The sequence below is a fragment of the Hypanus sabinus genome, chromosome 11, assembly GCF_030144855.1.
Source record: "Hypanus sabinus isolate sHypSab1 chromosome 11, sHypSab1.hap1, whole genome shotgun sequence".
Classification (NCBI taxonomy): domain Eukaryota; kingdom Metazoa; phylum Chordata; class Chondrichthyes; order Myliobatiformes; family Dasyatidae; genus Hypanus; species Hypanus sabinus.
In genome coordinates this window covers 6,946,685-6,970,406 of record NC_082716.1, presented here as the reverse complement: position 1 = coordinate 6,970,406, position 23,722 = coordinate 6,946,685, and the positions used below count along the sequence as shown (strand labels likewise).

Below are 23,722 nucleotides of genomic sequence, written 5' to 3'. Positions count from 1 at the left end.
CTACAATGTCAGGCATACCACTAATGTCTTCCACAATGAAGACTGACGCAAAATACTCATTTAGTACATCAGCTACCTCCATGTTCCCAGTTATTATTTCTTCTGCCTCGTATTCTAGCAGTCCTATATCCATTCTCATTTCTCTTTCTATTTTTAGCATACTTGAAAAAGCTTTTACTATCCATTTTGCTATTATTTGCTAGCTTGTTTTCATTTCTCATCTTTTCCCTTCTAATGATTTTTAGTTGCTCTTTGTAGGTTTTTTAAAAATTTCCAGTCCGCTATCTTCCCACTAATTTTTGCTTTGTTGTATGCACTTTTTTTTTGCTTTTACAGTAGCTTTGACTTCCATTGTTAGCCACTGTTCTACCATTTTACTATTGAAGTATTTCTTCATTTTTGGAATACATCTGTCCTGCACCATCCTTATTTTCCCAGAAAGACACACCATTGCTGCTCTGCTGACATCCCTGCCCTCAGCTCCTTCCAGTTTACTTTGGCCAACTCCTGTCTCATACCACTGTAATTTCCTTTACTCCACTGAAATACTGCTACCATCAGACATTACTTTCTTCCTATCAAATCATATTGTGATCACTGGTTCCTAATGGTTCTTTTACCTTAAGCTCCCTAATCGCCTGTGATTCATTACATAAAACCCAATCCAGTATAGCTGATCCCCTAGTGGGCTCAACAACAAACTGCCCTAAAGAGCTATTTCTTAGGCATTCAACAAACTCACTCTCTTGAGATCCATTACCAACCTGATTTTCCAAATCGATCTGCTTGTTAAAATCTCCCATGACTACTATAACATAGTCTTTTTGACTCGCCTTTTCTATTTCCTGTTGTAACCTGTGGTCCACCTCCCAACCACTGTTGGGAGTCCTGTATATAACTGCCATCAACGTCCTTTTACCCTTGCAGTTCCTTAACTCGACCCACAAGGATTCAACATCTTTCAATCCTATGTCACATCTTTCTACTGATTTGATGCCATTCTTTACCAGTAGAGCCACACCACCCCCTCTGCCAACTTTCCTATCCTTCTGATATAATGTGTAACCTTGGACATTCAGTTCCCAACTACAACCATCATTCAGCCACGATTCATTGATGGCCACAACATCATACCTGGCAGAAGTATGGGTAGAAGTCAGGAGAATGTGGTTGAGAGAGATAATAAATCAGACATGGTTTAATTTGCTGAGTAGACTTGATGGTCTACTCAATGGTCTAATTCTGCTCCTACGTCTAAGGTCTTATGGCTGATATTTTTTCCTTTCCACCGTATTCTCCTGTAACCTTTGATGTCCTTACAAATAAGTACCTATCAGCCGCTGCTTTAAGAGACTATTGAAGAGTGATATTTAAGAGGCCTTTAGATGAGGAAATAAATATGCAGGGAGTGGTGTGATGTAAGTAATGTGCAGGCAGAAGAGGTTTAGTTTAATTGGTTATGGTTAGCACAGACATTGTGGGCTGAAGGGCCTGGCTCTGTGCTGTACTGTTCTGTGCTCTGACGACCCAGGTTCAGTCCATTGCTGCTGAAGGTTGTACATTCTCCCTGTGACCTTATGGATTTCCTTTGGTACCCCAGTTTCCTCCCACATTCCAGAGATGTACGGGTTAGTCAGTTAATTGTTCACATGGGCATAGTTGGGCCAGAAAGGCCTGTTATCATGCTGTATCTTTAAATAAATGACCAAGCTGAATTATTTTAAAATAAGCTTTGTGTGGTAAACTGAATCAGGTCTATTATCACTGATTTATATGATGTAAATTTTTTGTGGCAGCAATACAGTGCAAGGCATAATTACTATAAATTATAAAATAGTGCCCAATAAAGGAATAATGAGATAGTGTCCAAGGGTCCACAGACAATTCGAAATCTGATGGCAGATGGGAAGAAGCTGTTCCTGAATCATTGAGTGTGGCTCTTCAGGCTCCTGTTCCTCCTCCCTAATGGTAGTAATAAGAGGGCATGTCCCAAATCCCACTTAGCATGTAGGCATCATTCCAAAGAACAAGAGTGCTAAAGGAATTAATTGGCACTGAAAGGGTGGTTAGGTTCTTTAGTGACACCTGGTACCACACCCCTGCCCTGACTGTTGCTATGCCAGCTATGTGTCATGAATCCCTGCCCACTGCACTGCTGCCCTGAAATGAACCTGTGCCCTCATCTCTCAGCGAACCTACCAACGCTCAATGTGAAGATGTTGGTGATGTGTGGGTTGTGCTGACCGAGTGCTAACTCGCAGTGTCAGAGGCCTGGGTTTAGTCCTGACCTTGGACACTGTCTGTGTGGAGTTTGCATGTACTCCCTAGAATTATGTAGTGTTCTGGCCTTTGGAGACACAGTTCATTTTTTGTGTGAACATTACTTCCGTACATAAGTTGTTTTTCATCCCATATCCTGCATGGGTTAGTTTTGATTTGATTTGCAGCACACGATGGAAATACACACATCCCACCTACTCTTTATTTGCCTTTGAAATAGCAACATCTTTTCAAAAGTAAAAGATTTCATTTGACATCCTGGGAAAAAAACTTCTGTCCCAGGTGATTTTTGAGAATCTGTTTAACTCACTGCATAGCTGTGTACCTACACACTGTGAGGACAGGGTTTATTTGTTACTGATTTCTGGTAGCGTAGTGGTTAGCGCAATTGATTTACAGCGGTGGTGATCACCAGCCAGTGTTCAATCCTCGCCACTGTCAGTATATTCTCCCTGTTGTGACCGAACAAAGTCACTGGAGAGACACTGAAGCTGGTGAATATTGGAGTCTTTATTCAGTCAAAAAAGCAGTAGGCCCGAAACATCGACAGTGCTTCTTCCTATAGATGCTGCCTGGCCTGCTGTGTTCCACCAGCATTTTGTGTGTGTTGTTTGAATTTCCAGCATCCTCGTGTTTGAATCATACTGGAGACACTCTTAAAAGAAGTGGCCTCCTGACCCAGTATTACATCACATTTTATATGTTAAAGAACAAAAGGTAACAAGACAATTTCTATAGTTATAATGCATTCATAATGCTTCATTTGAGTTTCAAACATCTAGATCTTCACACCAATGCACCCAAAATGAGTGTTAATCACCACTGTCTCTGTAGCTGCATTTGTGCATATGCAGACACCTCAGCTAAATGGATGTTTCCTGGTTTGCAAACAAATCTAATCTGCAGTTTCAAGACCACCATTGTTCTGAGCTACATTTTAAGTTCAATCTGCAATCCGCATTCAGAATTGAAGACTGGATACTGTTGAAATTTGTATTTGCTATATTACATATCTCCAGAATATGCCCTAACACTCCCTGTGATCAGATGGGCTTCTTCCTGGTGCTGTGGTTTCTTCCCACTTTCCAAAGACACACAGGTTAAGGTTAGTAGGTTTGCGGGTATGCTATTTTGGGGCCAGAACCATGGTGACACTTGTGGGCTGACCCCAGCACATCCTTGGACTCTGTCCATCATTAAGGTCCTCCATCATCCAGATCATACCTTGTTCTCACTGTTACCATCAGGTAGGAGATACAGAAGCCTGAAGGCACACACTGAGCGATTTAGGGACAGCTTCTTCCCCTCTGCCATCTGTTTTCTGAATCAAAATTGAACCCATGAACACTACCTCACTACTTTTTTACTTCTATTTTTGAACTACTAATTTAATGTAACTATTTACTATATAGATTTTTTACTGTAAATCATGTTTTTTCTATTATGTATTGCTTTGCACTGCTGCCGCAAAGACAAGCAATTTCAATACATATGCCAGTGATACTAAACCTGATTCTGATCCTTTTGGCTGTTGACACAAATGATGCATTTCAATATATGTGTTCATGATTTGATGTACAAATAACAAACAACACTTTAATCTTTACTTTAAATAGCCCAGTGCAAATTTTGATCTGTATATTTGTTAATTGATATATCTGATTTTTCTATTAAAATAAAATATTCACTGAACCATTCTTCCTTCACAGTGAACCTCATGCACGGTTTTATGCTGCCCAGATAGTGTTGACTTTTGAGTACCTTCATTCGTTAGACCTCATCTACAGAGACCTGAAGCCTGAAAACCTCTTAATTGACCAACAAGGGTACATCCAGGTATGGTGTTCAGAGGCAGGAATGATTTCTGAAATTTTCCTGCAGAAATTGATCAACTTTTGAACTCTTATTTGACTCTGTACATTAATGTATCCTTCAAATGAAGGAAGAATTATTGAAGTGACGGTACGTTTAATATTTCCTGCATCAGTAACTTTGTTATTTTTGGAAAAAGCACTGTGAGCTTGATGGATTAATTTGGTGATCTCTGAGCATCCTTCCCCAAAACAGAAGCACTATTTTTAATGAGTCCTTTATTGAGTGAGACTATGTGAAAGCTGTTACATATCTGTTGACTTGATGGTATTAAACTGGTAGGAGTGCAGAAAATCCTTGGACTATAAGACATAGCAGAATTAGGCCATTCAGTCCATCAAGTTTGCTCCACCATTCCATTATCAGGATGTTGCCTGGACTTGGGGACCTGGTCCCCAAAAAAAGAAGAGGTTGTATAAGCTACGATGCATCTCATTCCCTGGGACTTAACAGATTGAAGATTGACAGAGGTATATAAGCTCATCTGGGGCATAGACAGGGTCTTTTCCAGAAGGCAGGAGCTTCAAAATAAACTTTTAAGAATTTTTTAAAAGAAGCTTAAAGTTTCGATAACATGGCACACTTGCCTATTTAACTCCATGCAAAGCTAATTTTAATTCTAAAAATGAGTGTTAGTATTTTCAATGTCAGATTCAAGTTTATTGCATTTAATCCATATACAGCTAAACAAAACAACATTCCTCAGGAACCAGGATGCAAAAGACAGTACATATATCACACACAGCACATAAAATAATACTAAAAGACCATAAAATAATTCTGTAGATATACAGATTGACGTAAAGTACATTTACAACATATAGTTAACTATACAACAGCATTACTGTTACTGGCGCAGTCATAAATAAGTGCATTAAGTGGTACAGAGTGTTTTCCACACTCCCATTTTCCCAGTTAAATTGGGAAATTGAAATGCTAAAAATGATGTCATGGTTAAGATGGACTTGAATTTATTTCACACCTTTTGTTTGTCATTAATCATTGCAAATATTCTGAAAATCAGATGCCAATTTTGACATTTCACATTACTGATTTTTATCATCACTGTAAATGATTGCAGTTCTTTTCTTTACCTCTCTGATTACAATAGCTCTGATTATGTAATCTGTAAAGAAAAAACAGCCAGTATTTGTGACCTGTCAATTAGTCTCAATAGTACTGTCTTGTGGGTATGTGGTTTGTCCACCAGTCTTCTACCATCACACCTTCTACCCCTGTCTTTCAATGAATTGTAATGGATAGCATGATTTTTTATTTGTGTTTTGAAGATTTTCCTTCCGTATCTGATTTCTATTTTTCTATACAATAGTATAGTGATTCCAGTGCTGTAACCAGTATACGGTACTGTTCTGAACTCAAATCCAACTGTAGTAGGACAGAAGTTAGCAAACTGGCAGAAGGTAATAACAAGGGTTGCCAATTAGTATATACACTCACCTAATATTTTTCCGTAAAGAAAGTAAGCACCCATGTCCTATCTGGTTTGGATGTTAAAGTAAAGAATTTATTATATATCAGCCATCAAGAACATACTATAGAAAGGTGCTGGAAATGACCCAATAACATCATGAAGGATCCCACCCATCCTGCTCATGGACTGTTTGTCCTACTTTCTACTCGCATCTATGCCAGGACCACCAGGCACAAAAAACTATTACTTTCCCCAAGCAATAAGGCTACTTAACAACACCTCCCACTAACCCACCCCCCAACCACCACTACTTTATCATTTCCTGTCAGAGTCACGTTATGTACAGACACTTCTGTGTCCAGTGTCACTTTATGAGCATGTGATCAATATATGTATATAAGCTATCTTGTGTATTTATACTTATTGTGGATGTTTTTTTGTGCTGCATCAGATCCAGAGTAACAATTATTTCATTCTCCTTTATACTTGTGTACTGGAAATGACATTAAACAATCCTGAATCTTGAATATGCACAAATCCATGTGGGCACAAGTAAGATGTATTTACCTGCAGCAGCATCACAGACACAGAGCTTCAATAAACATCGTTCACAAAAAAATCTTAAATTAATCATGCATTTAACACAAATTTTACAAGAATGAATATAATTAGAACAGAAGAGAACAAAATCCATTTTAACGTAGTGATCATAACGCTTCTAAACTCTGGTAGGTAGGGCTGTGCCGGTTGGTTCAAGAACAAAATGGTTGAGGGGAAATAGTTGTTCACAAACCTGCTAGTGTAGGAGTTCAGGCTTCTGCACCTCCTGCCCGATATTAGCTGTTAGATAATTAATGCCATCTTACCAGCAGAGTTTTTAAAACAAGTGACCTATCCATAAGTTACCAAAAGGCAAACAGTTGGGCCCAACTGTTGTTTGTTTATGTGTAAAGTTAATGTTTTTAAAATTAAATTGTAAATCACCTTCATAAATCAAAATTATTGAGTACTGGAGTAGGAGTGTTATGTTGAAGTAGTATAAGATGTTGATGAGGCTACTTTGAAGTACTGTGTGCAGTTTTGGTCACCTACCTGCTGGAAAGATATCAATAAGATTGAAAGAGTGCAGAGGAAATGTACAAGAATGTTGTTGGGACTTGAAGACCTAAGTTATAGGGAAAGATTGAACAGATTAGGTCTTTATTCCCTAGAGCAAAGAATGAGGGGAGATTGATAGAGGTTTACAAAATTATGAGGGATAAAGATAAGGTAAATGTAAGCAGGCTTTTTCCATTGAGGTTGAGTGAGACTAGCTAGAACTAAAGGTTATGGGTAAGGGTGAAAGGTGAAATGTTTAAGGCAGGGTTTTCCAAACCCCTTGGTAAATGGTATGGGCTATAGCATAGAACAGGTTGTGAATCTCTGATTTAAGGGGAATATGAGGAGGAACTCAATAGTTGGTGCAAGTGTGGCTCAAGCTGCCGGCGCAAGTGGTGAATGTGAGGTCAGTTGCAACAATTATAGAAGTTTAGGTAAGTACATGGATGGGAGGGTTTGGAGGGCTATGGTCCAGGTGTAGCTTGATAGACTAGGTAGAGCAATAGTTTAGCATGGACTGGATGGACCTGTTTCTGTGCTATAGTAGTTTATGACTCTAAAACAAAAATACAGATGCTGGGAATCTGGAATGAAAAAGATGGAAATATTTTCCAGACCAGACAACATCTGTGGAAAGAAAAACAAGGGTTGACGCTTCAGGTTGATAATCTTTTGGGACAGTTTTAATAATGTACTAGCAGCATTCTGTCACACTTCTACTCTCCAGTGATCCAGTCTGATATCATTTCCAGCAATTTCAGCTTTTATTTAAAACTATACATTTAAAGTTACAAAGAGATGTAACTGGTTCAATTTGATATTTACCCCATGCATTTGTAGGTCACAGATTTTGGTTTCGCAAAGAGGGTAAAGGGCAGAACCTGGACACTTTGTGGAACACCAGAATATTTGGCACCAGAGATTATTCTCAGCAAGGTAAGCTGAAACAGAAATAAATTTCTCAGTACACAACAGTCCAGCCTTCTGTATTAATCATGTTCGGTTACTCTGTTTTATTTATGCACGTGGATATCATAGTGAAGTCCAGTATGGATGGCACGGTAGTGTAGAGGTTAATGAGGCTTTACCACACCAGCAATACCTGATCAGGGCGCAATTCCCACCCGCTGTCTCTTAAGAGTTTGTACGTTCTCCCTGTGAACACGTGGATTTCTCTGGGTGTTTTGGTCTTCTCCCAGGTCTCAAAAGATATATTGGTTAGGGTTAATAACTTGTCGGGTGACCCCAGCATATCCTCGAACTATGTTAGTTGTTGACACAAAATGACTTACTTAACTCTATGTTTCAGTGTACATATGACAAATAAAGCTAACCTTTATCTTTAATCTTTATAGCTGTTGCCTTCCTCTGACCATGAGGCAGTGTCATGAAGTGCTGTAGTGCATGTGCCAATGGTCCTTGCACACTTTTTGGGGAAGGAGTATTAAGGGTTAGGTTATGATGTAGTGGCCATGAACAGCAACATATCAGCAAGTGGACATGGAGGGAAACATCTGGGTCCACTCCTTTTGTCCTTTGGGATGGCTTATGAGTGATGTGGGTGATCGTGGTCTTTGACCATGATTGTCCTTGGCAAATCTTTCTAGAGAGTTGTTATCCATTGCTGCCTTCTAGGCAGTGACTAACAAGATGGGTGACCCCAGCCATTATCAATACTCTTCAGAGATTGTTTACCTGGTGTCAGTGGTCGCATCACCAGACTTGTGATATGCATTGTACTTTATAATCTTTTATTTTGAGAAGATGTTATTAGTTTTGTGCTCCCATATTGTATAGAGTGCCTGAATGTTTTTGTATGTTGCAATTTGTAGGGCTATAACAAAGCAGTGGACTGGTGGGCACTGGGGGTCCTAATCTATGAAATGGCAGCTGGATACCCCCCATTCTTTGCAGACCAGCCGATACAGATCTATGAAAAGATTGTCTCTGGAAAGGTGAAGTTGGATTTTAATTTTTTTTCAAGACTCCTATCTTTTCTTTCTCATTTTGCTAATTTACCATTCTGTGTTGTGTTGCTACCACTTCATAGTGTTTATAGTTTTCTCATCCACTCCACTATTTACCAAGTGTCAGAATCAGATTTATTATCACTGACTTATGTGACAGGTAATTTGCCATTTGTGGTAGCAGTACAAGGCAAAGACATAAAAGAAATTACTGTAAATCGCATAAATACAGCATAGAATAAAAACAGGAATAACCAGGTAGTTTTCATGGACCCTTCAGAAACCTGATGGCAGATGGGAAGAAGCTGTTCCAAGATCATTAGATTGTTGGCCTTCAGGCTGCGGTAGCTCCTCCCAAATGGTGGTAATGAGAAGAAGCTGGGGCGCAGATGGTGAGGGTCTTTAATGATTAGACCCTTTACAAGAGAGATGCAGAGGAATTTCTTTAGCCAGAGGGTGGTAAATCTGTGGAATTTATTGCTGTAGATGGATGTGAAGACCAAGTCATTGGATATATGTAAAGTGGAGATTGATAGGTTCTTGATTAGTTAGGGCATCAAGCATTGCAGGGAGAAGGCAGGAGAATGAGGTTGAGAGGAATAATAAATCAGTCACAATGGAATGCTAGAAGAGACTCATTGGGCCAAATGGCCTAATTCTTTTCCTATGTCTTATGTTCTTATAGGGTGGAACTTACTTTAAAATATGACATCAATGGTGGGGAGGGTTGTGCCCGTGATGCAGCAGTCTGCTGCCACGGTGCAGTGGCACCTTCATACCAGATGGTGATGCAACCAGGCAGAATCATAGTAAATAGTACATCTGAATAAAATGCTAGTCTTTGGTGACATACTAGATCTTCTCCAATCCCTAAGGAAGTATAGATGCTGGCATGCCTTCTTTGTGATTGTACCTGTACCTCCTCCCCAGTGGTAGTAATGAGAAGAAGGTATGTCCCAGATAGTGAGAGCCTTCAGTCATGAGTGTTCGTAATGTTCCATCCAGTGGTTGAGTGGGTATAATGCAATGCTAAATTGGTTTATTATTGTCACATATACCAGGGTATTGTGAAGAACTTGTGTGCTGTTCATACTGATCAATTCACTACAGCATATCGAGATAGTATAAGGTAAAACAATAAGAGAATGCAGAATAAGGTGTTAAAGTTAGAGAGAAAGTGTAGTGCAGGTAAACAAGGTGCAAGGCCTTAATGAGGTAGTGAGGTGAAGAGTCCATCTTATTCTACAGTGGACCATTCAGTACTCTTATATAGTGGGGTAGAAGCTGTCCTTGATCCTGGTGGGACATGCTTTCTGACTGTATTAGACAGAGTCCATGGAGAGGAGGTTTCTCTGATGTGCACAGCTTTAAGGCAGGACTGTGGTAATTCTGCTGAAGTCTTGTCAAATGACAGAGCAGACCAGAGGGCCCAAATGGCCTCCTGTTCTCTTGTATTCTTTTATTAGTGGGTGGTTGGTGAATGAGGGGAAGGAAACATTCGTCCTTCAACATCCCTCTAAGTGGACAGGGGTTTGCCAGTTGTGGGGTATGTAGTTTTATTTGCCCGAGAGATGGTTACTGCACATGAATTCATCTAAAGCAGCTTGAGACTTTGGATACTCAAGCTAATATCCTTTGTGTTGAAAACATTGCCCCTCGGGTTCCTATTAAATTTCTCCCATCTTAAACCTATTTCCTCAAGCTCTTGATTCCTCAATATTGGAAAAAGACTGTGCATTCACCCAATCTATGCCCCTCGTGATATTATGCAACCCTATATCACACCTTATTCTCCTACTTTCCAATGGATAAACTCCAAGCCTTCACAACCTCTCTCCATAACTCAGTTTCTCAATTACCAACAACATCCTTCTAACATGGAACGTTACAGCACAGTACAGGACCCTTCAGGCCTCCATGTTGTGCCAGACCTTTAGCCTACTCCCAAGATCAATCTAGCCCTTCCCTTTCACATAGCCCTCCATTTTTCTATCATCTGTATGCCCAGCTAAGAGTCTCTTAAATGTCCCTAATATATCCGCCTCTACCACCGTCACTGGCAGCGCGTTCCACACACCCTCCACTCTGTAAAAACCTACCACCAACACCCTGTACTTTCTTCTCAATACCTTAAAGTATACTCCTTTACATGACACCCTGACTTTTATCCCCAAGGTCCTGACTGATGAAGGCCAGCAAGCCTAAAGCTGCCTTTGCTACCCTGTCTTCCTCCCCTTTCAAGGAGCCATGTATTAGTACTCACAAACACAAGAAATTCTGCAGACACTGGAAATCCAGAGTAACACACACAAAATGCTGGAGCAACTCAGCAGGTCAGGCAGCATCTATGGAGAGGAATAAGTACTTAATGTTTTATTCCTGATAAAGGGTCTTGGCTGGAAACATCGACTGTTCATTCATTTCCATAGATGCTGCCTGACCTGCTGAGTTTCTCCATCATTTTGTGTGCTGCTGTGAACAATTATTACCCCTCAACCATCAGGCTCTTGAACCAGAGGAAATAACTTTTCTCAGCTTCACTCACCCCATCACTGAACGGTTCCCACAACCTATGGACTCACTTTCAAGAACACTTCATCTCATGTTCTCGATTTTTATTTATTATTGTTATTTTCTTTCCGTATTTGCACAGTTTGCTGCTTTTACAGGTAGATTGTTTGTCCATTTTTTTTGTGCAGTTTTTCACTGATTCTATTGTGTTTCTTTGTACTTTACTGTGAATGCCTACAAGAAAATAAATCTCAGGGTTGTGACATGGGTTTACTTCAGTCCCTCTGTTCTGAAACATTAATTGCTAATCGGTAATTCTGAAGTGCCCATGAGGTCACAGTACAAACGTGCATGGGATCCCATTGTCAAATGGCTGACTCTCTACCTTATTTTCAGGTACGGTTTCCTTCTCACTTCAGTTCAGACCTGAAAGACCTGCTGCGAAACTTACTTCAAGTAGATCTGACCAAACGATACGGGAATCTCAAAAATGGTGTGAATGACATCAAGAACCACAAATGGTTCGCCACTACAGATTGGATTGCAATTTACCAGAGGAAGGTAAGTGCTTTGCCCAGCTCTTCAAACTTGGGAAAGTTTGCATGAAGTGATTCCCGTCAGTCCATTGCTGTTTTTTTTTGTCAGAATCGGGTTTAATATCACTTCTAGTTTCTGCTAATTCCAGACCATAGCCCTCCATACTCTTCCCATGCACGTACTTATCCAAATTCTCTTAACTGTTGAAATCAAACCCACATCCACACTCATTCTGCACTCGCACCACCCTCTGAGTGAAGAAGTTGCTGCAGTTCTGTTCCAAAGACGTTTAGTTGCTGTATCTTTGCAATTTGAAATCTCGATGCTGCCCTCCTGTTCTGGTAAACTTCTGACGAGTAATTGTGTACAGTTCTAGTCACCTACCTACAGGACAGATTTCAATAAGACTGAAAGAGTGCAGAGAAAATTTACAAGAATATTGCAGGATTTGTGGACCTGACTTATAGGGCAAGTACAAATAAGTTAGGACTTTATTCCCTGGAGCACAGGAAAGTGAGGGAGATCTGATAGAGGTACACAAAATTGTGAGGGGTAGAGATAGGGTAATTGCAAGCAGGCTTTTTCCACTGAGGTTGGGTGAGATTAGAACTAGAGGTCGTGGGTTAAGGGTGAAATATGAAATGTTTAAGGGGAACATGAGAGGGAACTTCTTCACTCAGAGGTGTTGTGAGTGGGGAGCGAGCTGCCAGTGGAAGTGGTGGACACAAGTTGGATTGCGACATTGAAGAGAAGTTTGGATAAGTCCATGGAAGGCTATGGTGCATGTCAGTGGGACTAGGCAGAATAATAGTTTGGCACAGACTAGATGGGCCAAAGAGTGGTTCTTTGCAGTAGTGCTCTATGACTGTAATTAAATCCCAAAAGAGTCAGCCACAACTTCTATAGCTGGCTAAGTTCTGCCCCCAGCTGTGCTAGACGTCATAGAACATTTTGAGGACTGGACCTCTGGCACTTTGCCACTGGGAGTCCTTGCACCATCCAAGAATACACCTGGAATCCAGGCTGCAGTGGCCAGCGAGTGAAGTGGTGCACCACTATTACAGCTTGGCATGTCAGAGTTTCGAGTTCAATTCCAGCATAAGAAAGTGTGCACATTGTTTCCCATGTATGCATTGTTTTCTCCAGGTGCTCCAGTTTCCTCCCACAGTCCAAAGATGTACAGTTTAGTAGGTTAATGTGTCATTGTGAATTGTCCTGTTATGAGGCTAAGGTTAAATAGGTGAGTGGCTGGGCAGTGCGGCTCTGTGGGCCAGAAGGGCCTATTTCGTGCTGTGTCTTTAAGTTAAAATAAAAATGGGCCTGGATCAGTTCCATCCACAAAATGCAGCTGCCCTTAATTTGTAAGAATTTGGGTAATTGGAGTCTGAGTTACAAGGTACAGGAAATTACATTGTTTCATATAAATGAACTGCACATGTGCCTCGTGCGTGAGGTGTGTCCGGTGGACTGAAAGAGTTGAGCTCCAAGCTCCAGCCTGTGAGAAGCAGGAACTGTTTTAAAAGTGCCCAGCTTTAGGATGTACAGCACTAAAGCATGGGAACGGGTTACAGGGAGAAGGCAGGAGAATGCTGCACTATGATAGCGTAGCAGTTAGCACAGGGCATTGTTTGTAGTTCAGTTCCAACACCACCTGTTTCTATGTGCTCCGGTCTCATTCCACATTTCAAAGACATACCAGATGGTACATGGGTTAATTGGTCAGTTAAGGCGAGGGTTAAATAGGTGGGTTGCTGGGCGGTGCGGCACATTGGGATGGAAGGGCCTGTTCTGCACTGTATCTCTAAATAAATAAATAAATAAATGGGGGTTACTCAGGGTAAAAAATCAGCCATGATGGAATAGCAGAACAGACTCAATGGGTTGAATGACATAATTCTGCTTCTGTGTCTTACGGTCTAACAGACCCTTCAGTCTAGGATGTTAGCTAATTAAAGTTATGATTAAATCCCTACCTAAGCTCATAATTCCTTACATAATGTCCATATCCCTATATTCTCTGCTCATTCATGTGCGTATGTAGGGGCCTTTGAAACACCTCTGAATTTCCCTCCACTACCACCTCTGGCAGTGAATTCCAGCAACGTGGCACTCTGTGTATAAACAAATCGCCCCACACAGCCCCTTTGAACTTGCTCCTTCTTGCCTTAATTTCGTGCCCTCTAGTATTGGATGTTTCAACCCTGTGGAAAAGGCATACCACCTGTTTATTCTATCTCTGTCTCCTGATCTTTTACACTTCTATCAGATCTCCCCTCAGCTTCCACCATTCCAGAGAAAACAACTCAAGTTTGTCCAAACTCTCTGCATAGTATGTGACCTTTAATCCAGGCAGCATCCTGATAAACCCCTACAGCAACCTCTCCAAAAGTCTCCACGTCCTTCCTATGATGTGGCGACCAGAACTGTATGCACCCTAACCAGAGTTCTATAAAGCGAAAAAAAAAATTTCTGACTCAAATGCTTCGTCTACTAAAGGCAAGCATACCATATAACTTTTTTAACAGCGCAGCCACTTTCAGGTTCCTATGGACTCACCCTAAGATCCTTTTGTACATTAGATGTAAGCATTGCAGAATTAATGTTCCCCTTTGATATTGTTTTCTCTCAAGTGATGTACTTGGACTATGTGATGGCTCTGGGCCTGTACTAACTGGCGTTTAGAAGATTAAGAAGGGGGATCTCATGGAAACCAATCAAATATTGAAAGACCTAGATAGAATGGATGTGGAGAGAAGTTTCCTACAGTGGGGAGTCTAGTATCAGAATAGAGGGACATCCATTTAGAACAGAGATAAGGAGGTATTTGTTTAGCCAGTGGGCAGTGAATCTGTGGAATTCATTGCCACAGGTGGCTGTGGAGGACAAGTCATTGGGAATAGTTGAAGTGGAGTTTGATTAGTCAGGGTGTCAAAGGTTATGGGAAGAAGACAAAAGGGGTAATAAATCAACCATGATGGAATGGCAGTGCAGACTTGATGTGCTGATTGTCCAGGTTCTGCTCCTATGGCTTCTGGTCTTCTGAAACATTTAGAGAAATGCATTGTTTTGCATCAACGATCAACACAGTCCACGGATGTCCACAAGTGTTGACACACTTCCGGTGACAACATAGCATGTCCACAACTCACTAACCCTTACTTGCAGTCATGGGGAGAACATGCAGACTCTTTACAGACAACAGCAGGAGTTGAAGCCAGACTGGTGATTGCTTGTGCTAGCCGCTATGCTAATATGCTTAATGATTGTATGGTGACAGGGAGGCCGTTTTCAGTTACCTTATCTCTATCTCATATGTGTTTATATGTTTTCCAGGTGGAAGCTCCATTCATACCTAAGTGTAGAGGTCCAGGCGACACCAGCAATTTCGATGATTATGAAGAGGAGGACATCCGTGTCTCTTTAACTGAAAAATGTGCTAAAGAATTTGCTGATTTTTAGAAAGAGTAAGAGACCATCAGGGCTTGTATTGGGATCTTTGCACTCTGCTAACAGATGGGGTGGAGTTGAAACCATCTTACTCGTCGAAACAATTACTTAGTTTCTTCATTCCACATGGCTGAGATCCTCCTTTGCCATAATTCATGTGTGCATTTGGCACAACCCTCATACACAGGCACATTTACTCAAAGCACTACCTGTGCTGCAACACAAAAAAAACTTAGACCACTTTCTTATCGTTTCCTTCCCACCCTCCCACCCTCACATTTTGTTCTACAGCCTGTCGCCTTTGTGTTATGTCATTTGACCACCCCACCCTCCCTCGCCCCCCAGTTTTAAAACAAAAAGATTACGGCAATTTGCAGAGAGTGAAACATTTTAAGTGTAAAGATAGAGCAAGTGTTTCAGGATTTTTTTTTGCACTCGGTGTGAGTTAACTCAAGGTGAAAGCTGAACATTGCTTCTAGTGCTTGCCAGCCACAGCTCCTGTCATGTCTGAGAGACCACAGTCGTAGAACACCGTAACCTTGTAGAATCAGACTCCTGGAACCTACCTACACAGCATCTTTGACATTTTTCTTTTGAAAGTAGAATTGTTCTGTGCATTTATATATATACTGAATGAAAGTGATTCTCCTGGACAGGACCAAACTGAAGTAGAATTAATTGGATGAATGGAGCAGGGTACACACAGATGGTGCCTTGAATTCTCCTGTACTGTCAAATTCAGCTGCACTTCCCAGTTTTCTTCTTGTGTGCACATCTGGGCAGGCTCCAGGTCTGACATTACCAGACACTGCAACTGCAGCATGTCGCCTTGATAAAGCTGCCGGCAGGCGATCTTCAGGACAGCTCTTGTCCACCCATTTTTGTGTCATGTCAAACCATAGTCTGTCTGTGGATTTGCCCTCCTACATGAACAGGGTTGCATTCTGCTCATTCGGAGATGAAAAGGCAGGAAGTTGGATGTTGGGGCTGGGGTGGGTGGGAAGAGGGTAAAAAAGGTTACCAAGCAAGTTTTCTTCAAAGTAACACAAAAACCACAGCAGCATCAAATACTAGCAGGGAAAGGCGACATGAAATGGTTCTCGTCATGCTGATTTGACATCAGAAACTTGAAGTGGCATGGGCGAGTGGTCTTGCAAGTGGATTCTGTCCCTGTCAGCATCCACGGTGGTGAGCAGACACACTGTGTGTGCAGCGGGCCCGTATTCTATTTTAGTTAAAGATGCTGCAGCGATAGTGATGGTCACTGCCAGGAGTGTGTTTGATTCCAAAGCAGACGTCGTGATGCTAAATGAAAAGGTTTGGGAAACTACTAAGCGATTAAATCACTCTGCAACTGGCTTTTCAGAAGTAAAATTTTGGTTCCTGCATTGCAAAATACTTAACACAGGTAACGACTGCCATGTTTCCACAATTTTTTATATAAATATATATATATTTGTGTTTGTCTCCCTGGGAACAGATCATAGAGTTTGCAAGCTTTACGTTCAGCTACTGGTTAGATGCATTGTCACATAATGACATAATCTGTTGCTACAGGAAAGACTAGCCAAGACATTGCTAGTTAAAGCAATTTTCCTCTATTTCACTGTTGGTAAGTCATAGATAATGGATTCGGTGGATCTGTACATGTTAACATTTTTAACCAATTCATTTTAATCAAATTAGTTTTATTTGTACCAATTTTGATCTTTCTTTTGCATATATATAGATAGATGTGTATTTATATGTATATATGTGAAACGATCCTCAAACGGTTTAAATTGAAATGGTTTCTTATGTACAGATGTAGGCTGGATTCAGATTGGTTCCGATATTTACGGGAAAGAAAGGCTTTGAAGTTTTAATAAATCAACTTAATTTGGCATAGAGCTGGTATATTTGCTTGTGTTAGCACTAAAGAAACATGGACACACACTCTTAACCTGAAGGGCACTCGTCAAAGTAAGGCCTTTGTAGACATTCGCATTGCCAGTGTGAGCTGTAATATCAGACATTCTGTTTGTCCTCTTGGCTGTTCCGACATTTGCATAATGTCCAGTACAAGGCTGGCACCAACAGCAGTTTTCCATTTCCCCATATTTACCTGTATGTGCAAGGGAAGTATACAATCTTTGCTGTAGCAGATTTTATGTAACTAAAGAAATGTAAGGTCACATTAATAAATTTAAAAGTTCCTTTGTATGAAAATGTTAAAATCTTTTGTATTTCATTTAGACCGAAGACATGCTGTTGTATGCTAGCTGTATGCGATAAATTCTACAGTAACGTTGTTGTCGTTTATGGACTTAAAGGTTTTAATAAACGCTGAAGATCACATTTCTGGCTGGCTTGTGTTATTAAAGCATCAATGATGTGATGCTCTTTAAGCTTATGGCTTGAATCTCTGGGAAGAATTGTAGTGGAATGTTTTATTTGAAAGGAGAGGGCAAGATCTTTGTGATTCCTGTTTTGATTTGTACTACCATACAGTTGTTTATATTCTAATTTCTGTCTTTTTTTTAAATCACGCTTGCTGAATTGATTAATAGCTCACACAAATGGCTGCTTCATTTTCTTGCAGACATTCACAGTAAATACAAGAAAAGCAACAGAATCAAAAGGTTTCAATAGGTACACTTAATGTCAGAGGAATGTATACAATATACATCCTAGAATCCTTTTTCTTCACAAACATCCACGAAAACAGAGAGCCCTAAAGAATGAATGTCAGTTAAATGTATCCGAAAGCCCCCCCACACACATATTGCTTTGCTGCTGCTTTATGATCCTCCCTCACCTAACAGCAGAAAGAGCATCAGCACTCAAGTGTGCAGCAAAGCATCAATAAAGACACAGACTTGCAGTGCCCCAAAGACTATTCATTTACCCGGTAATTCGACATAACCACAGGCTCACTCTCTCCTCCTAATGGAAAAAGAGGTGTTCCTGTTTCACAGCAAAAGGGGAGACATAACAAAGCAACTTGCAGAATTATTGTGTTAGGAGTCTGTTGCGTCTCGTTTTCCGAGCTCTATGCTCAGAGAACTCGGTTCTCTGAGCATACAGCCAGCTCACTGCTTATGATCTTCCTTTTCCCACAACGCATCAGGCAGCAGCACCAGCCTTGAATCCACCTGATTCCAGAGCCACAAAAATCTAACACCCTGAAAGCACACTTGACTTCCAGGCCGCATCCTTGGCATATTGAAAAGTGGCTGGTGTGAGGCCCCAGGAGCAGGTCCCATTTCCACAAAAAATGGAAGTCAGCATGTAACTCCAGGTTAGTGAAAAGGAAAAATTGAATCTAACAGGACAGATAAAAACAGCGATTGTGCAAGTACAAAAAGAAATACAAACAATAAATATCAAAAATGAGATAAAGAGACCTTGAAAATGAGTCGATAAGTTGTAGGGACAGTTCAGTGATGAGTCAAGTGAAATTATCTTCTCTGGTTCAAGAGCCTGATGGTTGAGGGTTAATCACTGTTCCTGAACCTAGTAGTGTGATTCCTGAGGCTCCTGTACCCCCTCCATGATGGCAACAGTTAAAAAGAGAGCAATGCCTGGGATGGTGAGGGTCCTTGACGATGGATGCTGCTTCCTTGTAGATGTAGATAGTTCAAATAACTCACTTTACAAGTCTCTGCCAGATTGCTTCTTGCTAGTGGATTCCTAACAGCAGACTTACCCCATTTTTTGCAAATACCATGGTTGTGTTGCATAAACACGTGATTTTACAAATGCTGAAAATACAGAGGAGAGAAAGGTTTGATTAATCTTAGAGCAGCTTTAAAGCTCAGCACATTGTGCTATAAAGTCCTAATGAAAGGTCTCAGCCCAAAACGTCGACTGTTTATCTCCTTGGATGGTTCCAGGCCTGCTGAGTACCTCTAACATTTTGTGTGTTACTATGGATACATTCCATTGAATTTTCTAGTCTTAACAATGTTCAAAGCTTTTGCTCATTAGAAATGTTTATTCCTTCCTGTGGTATGTTCATTGACTTGGGTGTTTACTCCAAAATCCATGACATTGTGAACTGAATGTTTGCATTAGTACCGTTAACTGAGGGGTCCATGGACTCCAAAGTTGGTTTAAATGAACCCTGACTGGCCTCTTATTCCATAGAGTTGTACAATGTGGAAATGACCCTTCAGCCCAACTCATCCATGCCAACCAAGATGAAATTATCCCCCATCATTTCTAACCAGAGAAACCAAAGTTCAAGTATTGTCATCTGACTGCACATATGTACAACCAAATGAAACAACGTTTATCTCAACTGTGGTGCACCAACACAACATGTATCACACATAACACATAAGACAAATTATTACCACAAATAAATTAATAAATATAATTCAAAATGCATGTAGTGTGCAATACAGGTGAACAGTAATCAGTTCACAGTCCTAGTGATGAGAACTCAATGGTGACAAGGTGTCCATTAGTCCATTAGCTGTTATCTAGATGGCAGCCCTAGTCCTGATGCTTCTGTATCTCCTTCCTGACAAGGTGGGTCACAGAAATTGTGGGATGGGTGGTAGGGATCCTCAACAATGCTTTGGCCCCTTCATCTACAACAGTACAGGTAAATGGGGTGGGGGGCACGAGCAATGCCAGTGATCCTCTCAGGTCAGCTGACATGGCGGGACATGCAGTTGACAGTATATCGAAGTACTCTCTGGGCAAACTCAGCCTCATGCTTGACCTTAGCTGATTAGATCAGAATGGCAGAGAGAGAGAGAGTACAGAACTGAAGCCTCAAACCACAAATAACAGCCCTCTGATTTTGTTCTTCATCTAGTTAGAATGACCAAGGCACCTTTTTATTCTTAGACTATTTGTCCCTCTTTTTACTTACTTACTCATTGCCTGTTACATCTGCTGGTGTTTAGGGCAGCAACAAAGGTTCTCCATCTGTCTGTCCTTGGCCACTCGGATGTAGAAATCTTCATTGCTGTTTTCATAATAACTTTCTTTTACCAGTCAGGATTGTTAGCCCTGACCTGAACCCCTGATTCAGGAGGACCAATAGATCACTCTTAGTCTGGCCTCCACCCTTTGACCAGTTTGGCATGACCCTACCAAGAGCCAAAGCATAAAGCCCCTGACTCCAGCCAACCTAGCTTTCCGGGTCAATGAGGCATATAAGTCTCCAAACCCTACAACAAGCTTATGGTCCTCTTGGAGGTTATCCCTCTTCATTAACAACTAATTGGTATTTGGACCATATGATACAAGCTGACTTTGATGATTTGGCCCATCAGATTTTCTCCACCATCAGCTCTACTCTCCTGCATTCTCCCCATAACCCTTAACCCCTTTACCAATCAGGCCTATCTTTAAATAAATTCCTCTGCCATAAATACATCCAGTGGCTTCCCTCCATCTGTCTCAAGGGTAATAAATCCCACAGGTTCACTACTCTCTGCCTAACGTTCTTCCACATCTCTGTTCTAAAGGGATGTCCCTTTATTCTGAGGCTGTGAACTTGGATCTAAATGTCTACTATTAATAGAGACATTCTCTCCATATACACTCTGTCCAGGCTTTTTCATATCTGGTAAGTTTCAATGAGATCTTTCCCCATCCCCATCCTTTTGAACTCTAAGTGTAGGTTCAGTGATATGAAATGATCTCATCATTCTTGTGAACCTTCTCTAGGGCCAGCATCTCTTTCCCTGGATACAGGCCCAGAATTGCTCACAATATTCCAAATGCAAGCTGACCTGAGCCATGTAAAAACCTTTCCCTTTACTGAGATAGTGGTCTGGGAAATTGACTGCCAATCCTGTGTCCTGACAGAATTGATTGTGTGATGTGTGACAATAAACTCTCTGATCATGCAATTAAAGTTAGTACACCTGAAGCAGATGAGGTGTTTTGGAACTTGTTTTAAAAAGAATAATCTTGTAACTCAAAAGCAATTAGAGCTTCACATATTAAAGTCTTAATGTTAATTTGATTCATATCCATTAACTTGAAGTTAGACCATAAGATGTAGGAGCAGAATTAGGCCATTGACCCATGAAATCTGTTCCGTCATTTCATACATTTCCCTCTCCCAATCTCCTGCCTTCATCCTATAACCTTTGACACCCTTACTAATCAAAATCCCATCAACATCTGTTTTAAATACACCCAATGATTTGGCCTCCACAGCAGCAAGTGGCATCAAATTCCACAGATTCACTACCTTCTGGCTAAAGAAATTCCAATTCATTTCCAATCTAAATGATCATCCCTCCATTCGGAGGCTGTGCCCTCTGGCCCTTGACTCCCCCACCAAAGCAAACCACTTCTTTACATCCACTCAATCTAGGCCTTTCAACATTCAATAGGTGTCAATGAGATTTCCCCCCCCACCCCCGCATTCTATTAAATTCCAGTGAGTACAAGCCCAGAGTCTTCAATCAGTAATCGTATGATAACTCTCCCGTTCCTGGAATCATCTTCGCGAACCACCTCTGAACCTTGTCCACTATCAGCACATCCTTTCTGAAACCAGGGCCCCAAAACAGCTCACAATTCTCACCAGTGCCTTATGCAGCCTCAACATTACTTCAGAAACAAGAGAAAATCTGCAGATGCTGAAAATCCAAGCATCACACACAAAGGCCAGGCAGCAAGTATGGAAAAGAGTACAGTTGACATTTCAAGCCAAGACCCTTTAGCAGGAAACTGAAGGGTTTCGGCCTGAAACATCAACTGTACTCTTTCATAGATGCTGTCTGGCCTGCTGGGTTCCTCCAGCATTTTGTGTGTGTTGCTCATCATTATTTCCTTGCTTTTATATTCTAGTCCTCTTGATATGAATGCTGACATTGCTTTTGCCTTCCTCACTACCAATTCAACTTGTGAAGTAAGACAGTGATGTTAAAAGATAGAGATTAGCTTTATTTGTCACAAGTACATCAAAACATACAGTGAAATGTGTCATTTTGTGTCAAATCAAAGTTCAAAGTAAATTTATTATCAAAATAAGTATATACCATCATATACAACCCTGAGAGTCATTTGCTTTGGGCATTCACAATAGATACAAAGAAATACAATAGAATCACTGAAAAAACTAAACAAAGACTGAAACACAGCCAACGTGCAAAAGAAAACAAACTGTGCAAATACAAAAAAAATAATGTAAATAAATAATACTGAGAACATGAGTTTAGAGTCTTTGAAAGTGAGTCTAAAGGCTGTGGAATCAGTTCAGTGTTAAGATGAGTGAAGTTACGTACACTGCTTTAGGAGCCAGATGGCTGTAGGGCAATAACTGTTCCTGAATCTGGCGGTATGGGATCTGTTCCTTTAACCTCCCGCCCACAAGTCAGCAAGTATGTGTTGGGTGTAGCCCGAGGTGTGTTGCTGAGCTCAAGTGTCACCAAAGCAGGCCCACAACTCACTGATCCTAACCCATACTCTCTAATCCTAATCTGTAATATCAGCCTGGACTTTCGGTTAGAGGAATTGCTCCCAACCGCTTGCTTAATGGTATAGGTCTATGGCGTAAAAAATGGTTGGGAATGCCTGGGTAAGTGTCACTCCATTAAAGATAAAAGTTAGCTTTATTTATCACATGTACATGAAGAAAATGTGCTGTTTGTGTCAATGACCGACAGTCTGATGATGTGCTGGGGGCAGCCCGTAAGTGTCACCATGCTTCTGATGTCAACATAGCAAGCTCACAACTCTCAAATCCTAACCCGAACATCTTTACAATACGGGAGGAAATTGGAACTCCTGAGGAAGCCTACTCGGTCACAGAGAGAACGTACAAACTCCTTCCAGACAGCAGAGTGAGTTGAACCTGCATCATGATTGTTGGTTCATGAATCTTACACTAATGGTTTGCTACTGTACTCCCCGATTGGCATTCATTTCCTTTTGGGAGGGGAATAAATATGCTTTGATTTGGTCAGCACTTTGTGACTGCTATCCCACTCCAGTGAAACTTTAAACATTCTTGAGTGACTCAAGAGGTCATCCAATTCATGCCAACCTGCTTGAAAAGGCAACTGTAAATTCTTCTGGAGTCATCTCACTCCACTCTGCTCCATTTTATTCCATAAAGGTTCAAAGTAAATTTATTATCAAAGTGCATTGGTCCATGCCCTCGGTGGCCATTTTATTAGGTACAGGAGTAGAACCCGCTGTGGTCTTCTGCTTTTGTAGCTCATCCACTTCAAAGTCTTGTGCATTCAGAGATGACCTTCTGCACACCACTGTTCTAACGCATGGTTACCTGAGTTCCTATTACCTTTCTGTCACATTGTTTTCTCCCACAGAACTGCCAGTCAAAGTATGTTTTTTTTTGTTTCTTGCACCATTCTCTGTAAGCTGTTGTGTGAGAATCCGAGGAGATCAGCAGATTCTGAGATACTCAAACCATCCCAAATGGCTCCAACAATCATACCATGGTCATAGTCATTAGATCATATTTCTTCCCCGTTCTGATGTTTGCTCTGAACAACTGAGCCTTTTGACCATTGAGTTCCTGTCACATGATTGGCTGATTAGGCACGCATTAACAAGCAGGTGTACCTAATAAAGTGGCCACAGAGTGTATGTTACTATG

General features: G+C 41.0%; 1 protein-coding gene across 2 annotated transcripts in view; it reads left to right on the top strand.

The window, feature by feature from the left end:
- prkacba (protein kinase, cAMP-dependent, catalytic, beta a) overlaps positions 1–17,481 on the top strand; it is a 220,550-nt gene extending 203,069 nt beyond the window's left edge. For both annotated transcript variants that reach the window (XM_059983748.1, XM_059983747.1), the window contains 5 exons: positions 3,990–4,116; positions 7,523–7,618; positions 8,515–8,637; positions 11,557–11,721; positions 15,031–17,481. In XM_059983748.1, the coding sequence (XP_059839731.1) occupies positions 3,990–4,116; positions 7,523–7,618; positions 8,515–8,637; positions 11,557–11,721; positions 15,031–15,156 (637 nt within the window). In that variant the 3' untranslated portion in view covers positions 15,157–17,481. The remainder of the gene's footprint in view (positions 1–3,989; positions 4,117–7,522; positions 7,619–8,514; positions 8,638–11,556; positions 11,722–15,030) is intronic.
- The last annotated feature ends 6,241 nt before the right edge of the window (positions 17,482–23,722 follow it).